The sequence below is a fragment of the Anoplopoma fimbria genome, chromosome 19 (assembly GCF_027596085.1).
Source record: "Anoplopoma fimbria isolate UVic2021 breed Golden Eagle Sablefish chromosome 19, Afim_UVic_2022, whole genome shotgun sequence".
Classification (NCBI taxonomy): Eukaryota; Metazoa; Chordata; class Actinopteri; order Perciformes; family Anoplopomatidae; genus Anoplopoma; species Anoplopoma fimbria.
In genome coordinates, this window is record NC_072467.1 from 242,780 (window position 1) to 256,069 (window position 13,290).

A 13,290-nucleotide genomic window follows, 5' to 3' on the forward strand; every position below is an offset into this window, starting at 1 on the left:
CGTTAGGTAACTGTGTGTTTTAGAGCGTTTGGAATCGGGGTAACGAGGTTCCCAGTGACGACCTTAATCTGAAGCCAAGTCAGCGTTGTGCCCTTAGAGAAATAAGTCTCTGAGTTCAAATTAACTACAATGATGCGTCATCTTTCCCAAACTTTAGTCTTAACATCCCAAAACGCCAAAAAGAGCCGACATCAAACCAGCTGATTCATTTCTTTTTTTTTTTGCTCAAACAAGACCGATAGATCAAACACAGAACAAAGGTGATGTGTTGAGGCTACAATGCCTCGTCTTTATTGGAGTGTTTACACTGAGGCTAGGAACCTCAAAGCCCTAAAGAAGGCTAAGAAGCAGTTATTGCACTTTCTGACACAATATTCTTCATTTTTATCTTCAACGGACCGTTTTCTGTAAAAATTTGACTTTAATTATAATAATAAATCTACACTGTGAAGTACAACCAATATAAACTATATTATATGGCTATGTACTACATTCATGCAATGTAATTTATGGCTTTTACACATACATACTTTTCATTGCAACCGTGCAAAACTACAGTTGTGCATATTGCCATAACTTCTTTTGAAGCTTGTTGATTTTCTGACTATATCGTAAAACAGTCACTATTTTGAGTGTGGAACTGTCATATCAAAGTCATTAAAATTATTTTTGATTATGAAGTACAGGTCAGGCTTACATGAAACTGTTTCATTCATGTGTTTATACAAGGCATCTAGAACAAGTAGTGCAAGAGTGCATCAACAAAATGAAGGCCATGCTGAGAAAAAAAGTCTGTGGTGTTTGAGCTGATAACTGAAAGTAACTAAGAGATTCTAGTGAACATTATATTCGTGTAAGAATAAAGAAAACTACCCAAATAATTGTTCGGTGGAAACCACATGGATATTGTCAATCTCACAGCAGAATGATTACATTACATATAGTTATATAAGTATGTAATACTTGAGGTAAGAGACCAACTAAACTCTACACTGCTTTCATTCTTTGTGCTCATATGAGCATAGAACATAGAGTCTATTTGTGTTAACATGAGTCGTGTTTACTGTGTATATAGGTTGTGTATACTCCGCCGGGGAGGTTCAGCAAAAGTTACAATTCTGGAGAATTACTGGAGGCCTGCAGTATAACAGAAAATATATTTTACATATCTGGGAATAATACTATCTTAGAAGTAATGTTATTTTACTTCTTTCTAGCTGTACTGGTTTAACTTTTTGTCATATTGCATAAAAGTGGCACATGAACATTTTCTACTTCCCTTGTTGATCAACCTCTGCTGGATCACTAATGCTGTACAACGCCTCCAACAAAACCTGATCCAAGAACTGTTTGCTACCACAGTTTAACCCCGACCTTGAATAATCAAGGTCCTGGGATCATGCCGTCCTGTCGGGTGTCTCAGTGGACGGTCAGGTCATCTAGCCCTGGTCAGTGAGGTAGAAACCTAACTTGGCCACAGTCATCTCTCTGCGGAGACGCATCACCTCCCAGAACATCTGCTCCGCTGGACGAAGGCAAAGAGACAACAACAAAAGATACAACACGTCAGCGTCTGAATAAAGCCTGTGTTGGCAAAGCATAAAGCAAAGGAGGCCAAACGAAATCATACTGAGAAATAACATATGTCAAATACATGTTTGTGTTAACTTACCATCGTGTCTCACTAGGCCCTGCTGGATGTAGCGGATATAAGTAAAGAAATTGCAAACTGCTGTGATCTATATAGGTGAGATAAGGACGAGGTCACATGTAGCAACACTTAACAGCAGTGCGTCTAATGAAGGTTACAGAGATTAAGTGGTAGTTACCCGTGCTCGGCTGGAAGGAGAGATGTAATAGTAGCTCCCCTTGTCGCCAAGTTTAATGCGATGGCGGCAGAGCCGCGACATGCCACTTAATGCACATTTTCTACAAACAGAAAGATCAGTTGTCAGACATTTACAGCTACAACTACACTGTTTAATCACAGCAAACATGAGTAACACCCCTTCTGGTATTAATAACAATACAAATTGGGGAACTTGGAATTAAGACTTAATAAGTGAGAACACATTCCAGACACAAACATTTAAGAAGAGAAACAGCAAAAAGGTAGTTGTAAACAATCAGAGAAAGTTAGTCACCTTAAGATGAAAAGGTTAATTAATATATATCCAGACACATGCAGAGCTTATTAATTTACAGATTTATTGACAACCTTTCGGACGCCTGGATAGGCAGACTTCATGCTACAGTAATTTGAGTTAGTGAAAAGCAAGTGATTGTTCCTGAGAGGACTTACGTCTCTATAGCTGCCCTAAAGCCACTGGAAAGAAAAAGATTATCTTAAATCAGACAGTGATTAGAAATGTGCCCGTTAATTAATCCTCTCTCAGATATGTAGGAAGAAATTGAACAACCTTCAGCTATGACCACTAATCATCAAAGGGAAATATAAAACCAAAGAAGAGAGGGCTTTCAGTGTATCGACTTAGCCATTGTTTAGCAGTGAATGGTGAAAGAGAGGAAACATTGATGGATGATATGTCGTCGTGATAACTCACTTCGGGCCGCCACACTCAATAGCGGAGGCTTTGACCATCGGTAACGCTGACATGGCCACAGGCTCGATAGTCAAAGAGTTGTTTTCCACTGCACTCTGCACCAACTGTGACAGCTGTGGAGAACAGTATTCAATAACAGGACTTTAAACTAGTAGCTGAGTAATATACCGGTACTTTGGCGATAACCGTGATATTTAAAAAAAGAAATATTGTATCATGATAACAGTCTAATATACATATGATAACATTATGTAAATAATCACCTTAAGCACCTGTTAAATGGTTACAGACTCTCTCTCCATATCTCTATACATTTTGAGGGTAGGACTGATTATTTTGCCAAAATAGAGACAAAACGCACAATAAACTAGAGAGCATCTAGCGATAGGTTCATGATCAGCCATCATAAAAAAAAAATGTGATATTGTGACAGCCCTACTTCAAACAGTAAAATATAACCAAGGCAGTGGTAGACTCTGACCTCAGATCTTGTGAAGGAGAGGCAGGGTCCAATGTCTTCTCTGTAGATGCGACTCAAGAAGGCAGAGGAGCGCTCTACACTTGGATTCTCCTTCCACAGCAAAAACTCTGCATACAGAACTGAGTCCATCTGAAAAAAGCAAACAATCAATCAAACTCACTTATTAGACCGCTTGTCTTATGTGTTAACTAAAGTCCTTTCCCTCACCCTTGACAAACCCTGTTAAATAACAGAAAGTTTCTAAGTGACACCATAAAAATCACACTTTTAAAACAGAGACAGGTGAAAAGTCTAACTAATCCAATACAAATGATATAGTGCAAATAGCTGTGCGGTTTGCATTTTAGCTGGAGAGCAATGGATTTAAAACTAACTACAAAATGTTTTAGAAAGTGAAGCTTTTGTCCCTGATTCATTATTTCATTTTCAATTGGTTTTTTTTTTTAAAGTCAACTGTTACAACCAACTCTTTCCCAAACCACTCATAAGCCAAAAACATTGTTGAACTTCACATTGTTTGGTCAAACATAAAATAAAAAAATGCTGACATAATCAGAAATTTGAAAGACTAAAAGGCCCATACGCACTAAAGCAATAACTGACGCACTTAATCTTTAACTTGATCTAAATAATGAAAGTCCCGATTCAAAAGAAAAAGTGGAAAAGATTGAATTATTGATATGGTATAGATGAAAGTTTAACTAATGTGAAATTGGTGCAACACAATCCGCTAGATGGAAGAAGTATCACTCTGTTAGAGTTTTTGAAACAACAAAAAGTTGCACTTCAGTTCGCACTTGTACAGTGGTGTTACAGAGTGAAGCCTCGATACCTCATAAACAATCTTTGGCTGAAAACAGACACCATCCTGCTGAAAGCAAACAGACTCCCATCAACTTACAAACAGGCTTTACATAGTGGCAGCTGATGTGACTTCAACCCTGCAAGGTTTGTCATTTAAACCAGTAAAAGCGACAGTAGTAGTAGTAGTATTATTACTAATCAATTATGTATTTCTTGATTCCTCTATGAAAAAAGTGTTAGCATTTCAATCATTTAAGCTCTCTCCAAACAGGTACTGCTTTGGTCAATGGGTCCTCATTTGACTTTTCAAAATCGAAACAAGGTTGAAGTAGTTTGAAACGCCTCAGAACGCTTTGGGTGCATGTGCGACCATTTAAATCTATAGGTGAACTTAAAAATGAGGCCTGGTCGAAGCGATGCAGTTACCTGTCTGCTGTCAGTGCCAAGCCCCTCCCCCCGCTCCTGCCAGTAAGGGTCAAAAGTCACACTGACAGATTGGCCAGGAACAAGGCAGAGTATCAGAGAGAGGAGAGCAGGAACAGCAGGCTGAGAGAGGAAGAGACACCAGAGACAGAGAGGAAGAACAAGTCAGGAGAGGTTAGTACTGGGAGAAAAGAAAAAAGCCAAGAGAACTTGAGATATAAGTGACTGGAAACAGGGAGGAAGGGGAGAAACAGAGAAACGCACAAAGGAAAGGAAAGGCAAATGTCCAAACTTCATTCAGGTTACCTCTCGGTCCTCTTTGGCCGTAGGCTGAATGGAAACTGAGGAGGGTTCTGGTCTTCCAGGTGAAGATGGAAAGGCACCGCTCGCGCTCTTATTGCGGACGTGGCCCCCGACATGCCTGTACACTCCCCTGGTTCCCGACGGCTGCAGCTGTGGATGCAGCTGGCGGTTCGGTGAAGAAGGTGTTGATGTCAACACCAGAGTCTTGAGCGCCGTCACCTCTGCTTGCAGAACATCAATCTGGGAGCAAGACGCAGAAAAGGTATGGAAGAATAAAAGAAAATTGGGGGAAAAAAATGACAAAAGTCTGATGATGGGAGGAAAATCAATAACAGTCATTTTATTTTCTGACATAAAACGTATCTAAAATAATAGCAGGCGCCAATTTTTCAGACATCAGTTCAATTCAAAAGAAGTTCAGCTGCTATGGATTAATTAAAATGAGACAAAGGGTCATGAAAATCATTCAGCTCATGAATCATCACTTTAAGTTTCAACTGCACTACAGAAACATAGAAACATCCTCACACACCTTTCCCTGAGCCTCCTTCAGTTGTTTCTCCGCGGCTGCTTGTTTGACGTTAGCTTCATGCACCATCTTGTGAGCTTCCTGTTGTGGTGAAGGTTGAAACATTAACACAAAGTCTGTTGTCCAATTAAACTGTGGTTTTGAAAAAGGAAATCTGAAATCTTTGATCCGACATTGTTCTTGATAATTCACTTATTGTGAATGGCAAATCTGTTAAAAAGTTTAAGCAGTAATAAGTGACTATTGGACACTTGCTGAAAACAACCCAACAACACACATCAAGCTTTTGTTTTCTTTAAAGTCAAGTATAACTGGGTATATGCAGTTAAAAGTATATATCAAATATACATCAAAGTCTGTGTACGTACACTAATTGTATTTTTGTAATGTGCAAACTAATTAAATAAAGACACATATGCATTGGTTCTAGTGTCTCAAAAATTGATATAAAACACAAATGCAATTGCGAAATTTGATGATACGCATTCTGCTTCTCTCCTTTGCCCTCTGTAATTCACGAGGGCGGGGCTTCTGGGGCAAGAAAACCAAAACAATGAACAAAAAGAGCCGAGGGAAGCTGAAGAGTTGGTGAGATGATAATTATCTGTGGGTTCATCACTTGGTGCGATCCCTTTCACATTAAACATGTGATCTTATTTGATGGGATTCAATCCATTGATAATTTCATAAAATATTGATATGAACAGATTTGAAATATTCCAGTTGATTTTTTTTGTCTAGTACCCTACAGTGAAATATTACAGTGTTAAACTTGCAGTAAATGTTAAGTAAGAAGACACGTCACTTCCTCATCACTAATCATCAGGGTCTAAGTGTCCAAATGACAGTGCAGTCACTCAGAGAGCATTGATTATTGCTTACTTCAAACAGACTGGCAGTCAGCTCCTCCAGCTCCAGCTCCAGTTGATTCCTGACTTGTGACAGACGCTCACACTCCTTGTCCTTTAATTTCAGTTCCTGAATTGTGTAGGAGAAAAGTTCACAATCACATTTTACAAGGAAGGACATTTGCATCGTCAACTTTTTTTCAGGCCACACAATGCTCTGTCTGTCTGTCTGCGTTAGCATAAAATAGGTTACAACACCTTCTTTGCAGCGTCCAGCTGTTCCCTGAGGATCTCCGAGCCCTTTTCTCGAATTTCTTTTTCTCTGATCTCCAGCGAGGAGCTACGAAGCCGGGAGAGGTCGCCATGGCCCCTGCCTGAGGTTGGCCCAGCCTGGCCTCCACCCTCCAGTCTGGACTTAGGCTCTGGATCCAGATCTACCAACCTAACATAAAAGAAACAGAAAGATTTCATATCCACTCCTAAAACTGAGTTGCTATAAAGACCGTCTAATATGATATTAGGTTGATGTAGTGATAATGACTGATTACCCAACAATTCGTCTTTCCTGTATGCTTTGTGTTGTAGGTCATTGTGTGCATGTTTTAATTGTGTGGGTGCCAGATGTAAATCAACTTTTAAAATGTTACTTTTAAATGTCTTAAAGATTTCTTTACTTTAAGATATATGATATATTACACATTAACATTACATTTCAACATGATGTTGATACTGTACAATGTGCCTTTTAACAAAAAACTGTTTTGCATAAACAAAAATGTACCTTAACAAGGAACATGAAACTACTAAGTCATCATTTTCATGTAGGACTGGGTGATCATTATTAAAAAAAGAAAAACTAGTTGGTATTCATTAGGTACACCTGGCTAAGATAAATGAAATCCTACCAACATTTAGGTTATATTGTTCAGTTTTTGAGCGGCTGTAGTTATATGTTTTATGGTAGGGTTTCTAATATTTTGCATATACAGCCAATGTTTCAACCAAAAAAAAGATATGTGCAATAGGACTAGATTCATCAGCCCAGGTAATTCATTCTTCATAGGATTGAATGCAAAGCTGTTGAAACTACATTCGTTTTTGTCTAGATATACCTAACAAACTAAGGATTTACACAATTTAAATGTTTAAAAATGTAAATAGGCTGTACTGAACAACAATACTTTGCTATTTCAATATAAAGTTAATTCAAATGTCTTACACTTGTATCTTCTCCCACTTGTATCTTCCTCTGGTGATGAATCACTTCCCACTGAGTTACTGGAAGTGAAATCAGTGAGTGAGCGGCCTGTGAGGGACCGCGGACCTCAGTTAGACCCTCTGCTGCTGCATGAGCAACACTCAAACGTTTCATAGACTGAAGCTGCAAAAAACCAAACGTTACCCTCAAACATGACTCATGGCTTTCAGCCGGAGAGTCGGTAGCTCACAGTTCTGTGTGACTCCGGTATGAGTCCCTCAGTGTCCTCAGTGTCCTCAGTGTCCTCAGAGTCCTCAGTGTCCTCAGTGTTCCTCAGTGTCCTCAGTGTCCTCAGTGTCCTCAGTGTCCTCAGTGTCCCTCAGTGTCCTCAGTGTCCTCAGTGTCCTCAGTGTCCCTCAGAGTCCTCAGAGTCCTCAGTGTCCTCAGTGTCCCTCAGTGTCCTCAGTGTCCTCAGAGTCCTCAGTGTCCTCAGTGTCCCTCAGTGTCCTCAGTGTCCTCAGTGTCCTCAGTCCTCAGTGTCCCTCAGTGTCCTCAGTGTCCTCAGTCCTCAGTGTCCTCAGTGTCCTCAGTGTCCTCAGTGTCCTCAGTGTCCTCAGTCCTCAGAGTCCTCAGTGTCCTCAGAGTCCTCAGTGTCCTCAGTGTCCTCAGTGTCCTCAGTGTCCTCAGTGTCCTCAGTGTCCTCAGTGTCCTCAGTGTCCTCAGTGTCCTCAGTGTCCTCAGTGTCCTCAGTGTCCTCAGTGTCCTCAGTGTCCTCAGTGTCCTCAGTGTCCTCAGTGTCCTCAGTGTCCTCAGTGTCCTCAGTGTCCTCAGTGTCCTCAGTGTCCTCAGTGTCCTCAGTGTCCTCAGTCCTCAGTGTCCTCAGTGTCCCTCAGAGTCCTCAGTGTCCCTCAGTGTCCTCAGTGTCCCTCAGTGTCCTCAGTGTCCTCAGTGTCCTCAGTGTCCTCAGTGTCCTCAGTGTCCTCAGTGTCCTCAGTGTCCCTCAGTGTCCTCAGTGTCCCTCAGTGTCCTCAGTGTCCCTCAGAGTCCTCAGTGTCCCTCAGTGTCCTCAGAGTCCTCAGAGTCCTCAGTGTCCTCAGTGTCCTCAGTGTCCTCAGTGTCCTCAGAGTCCTCAGTGTCCTCAGTGTCCCTCAGTGTCCTCAGTGTCCCTCAGTGTCCTCAGTGTCCTCAGAGTCCTCAGTGTCCTCAGTGTCCTCAGTGTCCTCAGTGTCCAGTGTCCCTCAGTGTCCTCAGTGTCCCTCAGTGTCCTCAGTGTCCCTCAGTGTCCTCAGTGTCCTCAGTGTCCTCAGTGTCCTCAGTGTCCTCAGTGTCCTCAGTGTCCCTCAGTGTCCTCAGTGTCCTCAGTGTCCTCAGAGTCCTCAGTGTCCTCAGTGTCCTCAGAGTCCTCAGTGTCCTCAGTGTCCTCAGTGGACAGCAGACACCTCCCAGTCTGTGTGTCCGTGTGTCCGCTTCTCCCTCCTGTCCTTCAGCTGTTGCTGCTCTTGTTGTTGTTACTAAATGAATTAAACTGTCCTAACCGAGCCAACCTCAGCGGGTTTCCCTAGAAAATCTCAGCTGTTTCAAATCAGCGGAGGAATGCGGACGATGACGCAGACGATCTGCTGACAACAACAACAACAACAACAACAACAACAACAACAACAACAACAACAACAACACACAGAAACGGTGTCAAAGTACGTCGCAGACTCTCATAACACTCCTGCAGCCGTGGCCGACAGGGTTTCCCTTCTCTTCTTCTGCGTGTCCTTATTTCCTGGCAGGAAAAACGAGTCTCTGCTCCGGTTCTGCCCTTTGACGCGCTGGTCACATGACGGCGCGTCCACTCCCAACGCCCGGACCAGCAGGGAGCAACACCCACAGGATCCCAACGCCCGGACCAGCAGGGAGCAACACCCACAGGATCCCAACGCCCGGACCAGCAGGGAGCAACACCCACAGGATCCCAACGCCCGGACCAGCAGGGAGCAACACCCACAGGATACCCAACGCCCGGACGGACCAGCAGGGAGCAACACCCACAGGATACCAACGCCCGGACCAGCAGGGAGCAACACCCACAGGATACCAACGCCCGGACCAGCAGGGAGCAACACCCACAGGATACCAACGGGAGCAGGGAGCAACACCCACAGGATACCAACACCCCACCAGCAGGGAGCAACACCCACAGGATCCAGCAGGGACCAGCAAGCACACCCACAGGATACCAACGCCCGGACCAGCAGGGAGCAACACCCACAGGATACCAACACCCGGACCAGCAGGGAGCAACACCCACAGGATCCCAACACCCGGACCAGCAAACACCCACAGGATACCAACACCCGGACCAGCAGGGAGCAACACCCACAGGATACCAACGCCCGGACCAGCAGGGAGCAACACCCACAGGATACCAACGCCCGGACCAGCAGGGAGCAACACCCACAGGATACCAACGCCCGGACCAGCAGGGAGCAACACCCACAGGATACCAACGCCCGGACCAGCAGGGAGCAACACCCACAGGATACCAACACTCCCAACGCCCGGACCAGCAGGGAGCAACACCCACATGATACCAACACTCCCAACGCCCGGACCAGCAGGGAGCAACACCCACAGGATACCAACGCCCGGACCAGCAGGGAGCAACACCCACATGATACCAACACTCCCAACGCCCGGACCAGCAGGGAGCAACACCCACAGGACACCAACACTCCCAACGCCCTGACCAGCCAACACCCACAGGATACCAACGCCCGGACCAGCAGGGAGCAACACCCACAGGACACCAACACTCCCAACGCCCTGACCAGCAGGGAGCAACACCCACAGGACACCAACACTCCCAACGCCCTGACCAGCAGGGAGCAACACCCACAGGACACCAACACTCCCAACGCCCTGACCAGCAGGGAGCAACACCCACAGTATACCAACACTCCCAACGCCCTGACCAGCAGGGAGCATGTATGTTGTTGAGCTCCTACAGTTAACCCCTTTGGGAAACTTTGGGTGTCCAGTCCTAAACATTGTTCAGTAAACATAAAATCATTTCAAAGTGGAGCATCATGGATTGTCCTCCAAGGAAAGAAATGTGGAGCTCCACAAATTGAAGATTAACTGTACAGTACCAGTCAAAAGTTTGGACACCTTCTCATTCAATGTTTTTTCTTTATTTTTTATTTGTTTCTACATTGTAGATTAATATTGAAGACATCCAAACTATGAAGGAACACATATGGAATTATGTGGTAAACAAACAAATGCTCAACAAACCAGAATATGTTTTATATTTTAGATTCTTCAAAGTAGTTGTGTCCAAACTTTTGACTGGTACTGTACAGTTACTCTTCAATTTTCTATGCTAGAATACCTGGCCCCAAATTTGCTGTTTGGTAATTTGATTAGTCCACTTTAAGTAGTGAGAAACATATGAGCAGAAGCACATTACTAAATCAAAAACAATAATAACTGAGGGACAATCTTCAAAACAGAAGTTCGAGATTGAGTAACAAAGCAGGAGCTACTTTCAAGCCCTATTATTTCAGTTGATATAGTTTCAATTATAGCACAAGCTAAATAACACACGGAGTAAAACTTAAGTTTAGTGTCCAGCTTTGCACAATTGGAGGTCCAGCCGACAGAGAAATTATCGATAAAAAATAATATTGTTTCCATCGTTTCTATTTGTTTTACCTTTGCAACTAATTCCTCATAAATACATATTGTAATGTAAAAATTGTAGTGCAATTCTGCAAAATAATCAGGTCTGGGTTGAGTTCTTCTGCGTACAGCATATCATCCTTCATCTCTTTATCTTTCCTCATTTCCTGTCAGCTCTCCCATGTACTTTCTAATAAAGGCAAAAAAAAGAAATCAAAACAAGTCCTGATGTGACCTCGCAGGAGACCCGCAGGCTGAATGTGTGCTCTGTCTATGAATATGCTGCATGGAGTCTGATGGCTGTAATGCAGATTAAGACTACACATGCAAAAACAAGCCTTTGATAACATCATGTGTTGTTGGAGTTAAAGTAATAATTAAATCAGATTTTGTTTGCTAGTTTGCATATGTAGTCATTTGACTTGACCACATGGCTGCTACCTAAATGTGATGGTCAACATTTTAACAGAATCAATCTGTACGATGGTTAGAAGTTGAAATCCACTTTACATCATGTAAAATTGAACAACGTGGGAAGTTTTTTGTTGTTGCATACTATGCAAAATCATAAGATAACTGTCTCTTCTGAAGCTGAAGGTGGTACCAATGTGGTAGATAGTGACGCACTTGAATCCTTTATATACCGTCATTGTACTCACCTTTATAGGCAGCTCGTTAGTAGTGAAATGATCTAAAATTACACTTTAAAATTGCCTTTTTTAATCAATCATGTTTAGCCCATACAGATGAAATCAAACTCATCTTTTACACTCACCGTCCAACAATGCAGCCCTCCTCCTCATCAGTTTCCCTGCTGTACTTGTGTCTGGCGGCTGGCTGTGCCAGGGCATCAGGTGTGCCGAAGAACACTGCAGAGGAATAAACTGCTATTCCAGATCTTCCTGCTCTGAGGACTTCATATCCTGGGCTGGCTTTTGTTGAAGACGGGGGAGATGAGGAAATCTGGACGCTGTGAATTCCCTCAAAAGCATCCATGTCTCTCTCAAGCAGTGCAGAGACTCATCAGAAGCTAATAGATGCCTCCACTGAGGTTACAATCAGTTTGTTAAATGTGTTTAGTGGTATTTAGGGATTCTGTTACCTGTGGGTGCAAAACACATCCAATTCAGAAAAGAAAAAGTTACATCCTGCAACTAAAACTAAACTAATGAAAACTAAAAAAGTTGCACTAAACATACCTCACAGTCAAATTCTTTCAGTAGTCAGTGGACGAGTCATGACCTCGACAGTGTTTGAATAACTTACACACGTGCCAAAGGAGCTCAGGCTCTTTCATTTGCAGTTTCTAATGCTAAAGGAATTTGTTTCTCTGTGAGATATCCAGTGTAAACATTACTTCAACCTAAGTTAAGAAACAGTGTCACACACGAGAAGTGGGAGGAACTTAATCCAGGAGGATTTAAAGACAGAAAAATACACAGAATATACTCACCAGAGTGTTCAAAATGTATCCCCAGTTGTTGCAAGAGCATAAAAACTGCTGAAAATGGTGCTTTGATAATCTCAAGATTAAACTCTGTCCACACTTCTCTCTGCGTTTGGTCTCCTGTTTAGACAGGAAGGGTTAATCACTAACACCCTCTGGCCAGTCAGAGTACAGCTGTACACATTTCTTCCAGCAGAGGGGGGAGGACACAAAGTCTCACCTGATCAAGAGTTTTCCATGAGGAAAAACTGAATTCAATGTTCCCTCTAGGTGTTAACTGAAATCAATAAATGAGAGTATGTTTAAACTGTTGTGTGTTTGAATATTAACTTGGTGTTAAACTTTGAGTAAAATGCTTTCTTAGAGTCATATTACCAAAATCTGAACACAACTACTCAGCACTCATGCCTCTGACCAATTTGTGGCTGTGTGGGCGCTCTGCTGTCCTCAGATTTGTTCAGATTAACAGAACCCGGCCTCACAATGCAGCTTTGTTGCTGAAACAGATTAACACATCAAGTGACCGGAGGTGCAGAAGTCCCTTGCTCTCTTTTTCTTTCCTGCTTCCTTTCTTCCAACATCATTCCAACTAACGCTGTGGCTACACATCTCGATGGCCAGACGTTTTCCTTTTGTGTGGTAAGTAAAAAACTTCACAGCTTTGTGTTTGAGACCCTCATATTTTGTATTTGCCTGTTGTAGCCATGAGAACATCTGTTCAGATGTATTGGTGTATTTTAGATCTATGACATAAGGAAAGATATTGTTTTAAATGGTTATTTATGTGTCCAGAAAATGGAAAATCTGTCACAGTTGATTTAGTGAATCCAAACATATGGATTAAATTACCTAGAGAAAATATATAACCTTACTTTATCATTTTAGATTTGGGACCAAATTGACCCTGTTGGATCCATGTTGATTGCTGACGTTGAGCTCAGACAAACCACAGAGAGCACCGCCACACTGGTTTCCTTCATGTCACGACACAGTCACCCAGCAAGTTGGCCAGCAAGCAGCA

The 13,290-nt window shown here is 42.8% G+C and overlaps 1 protein-coding gene across 1 annotated transcript; it reads right to left on the reverse strand.

The window, feature by feature from the left end:
- Positions 1–271: 271 nt before the first annotated feature.
- rab3il1 (RAB3A interacting protein (rabin3)-like 1) lies at positions 272–6,542 on the reverse strand. The gene is made up of 11 exons (XM_054619460.1): positions 6,526–6,542; positions 6,211–6,394; positions 5,987–6,082; positions 5,108–5,185; positions 4,579–4,815; positions 3,046–3,174; positions 2,565–2,677; positions 2,303–2,326; positions 1,830–1,929; positions 1,673–1,739; positions 272–1,525 (listed from the first exon to the last, which is right to left on the reverse strand). The coding sequence occupies exons 1-11, from the start codon at positions 6,540–6,542 to the stop codon at positions 1,440–1,442; spliced, it is 1,131 nt and encodes a 376-aa protein (XP_054475435.1). The 3' UTR covers positions 272–1,439.
- Between the last annotated feature and the right edge of the window lie 6,748 nt (positions 6,543–13,290).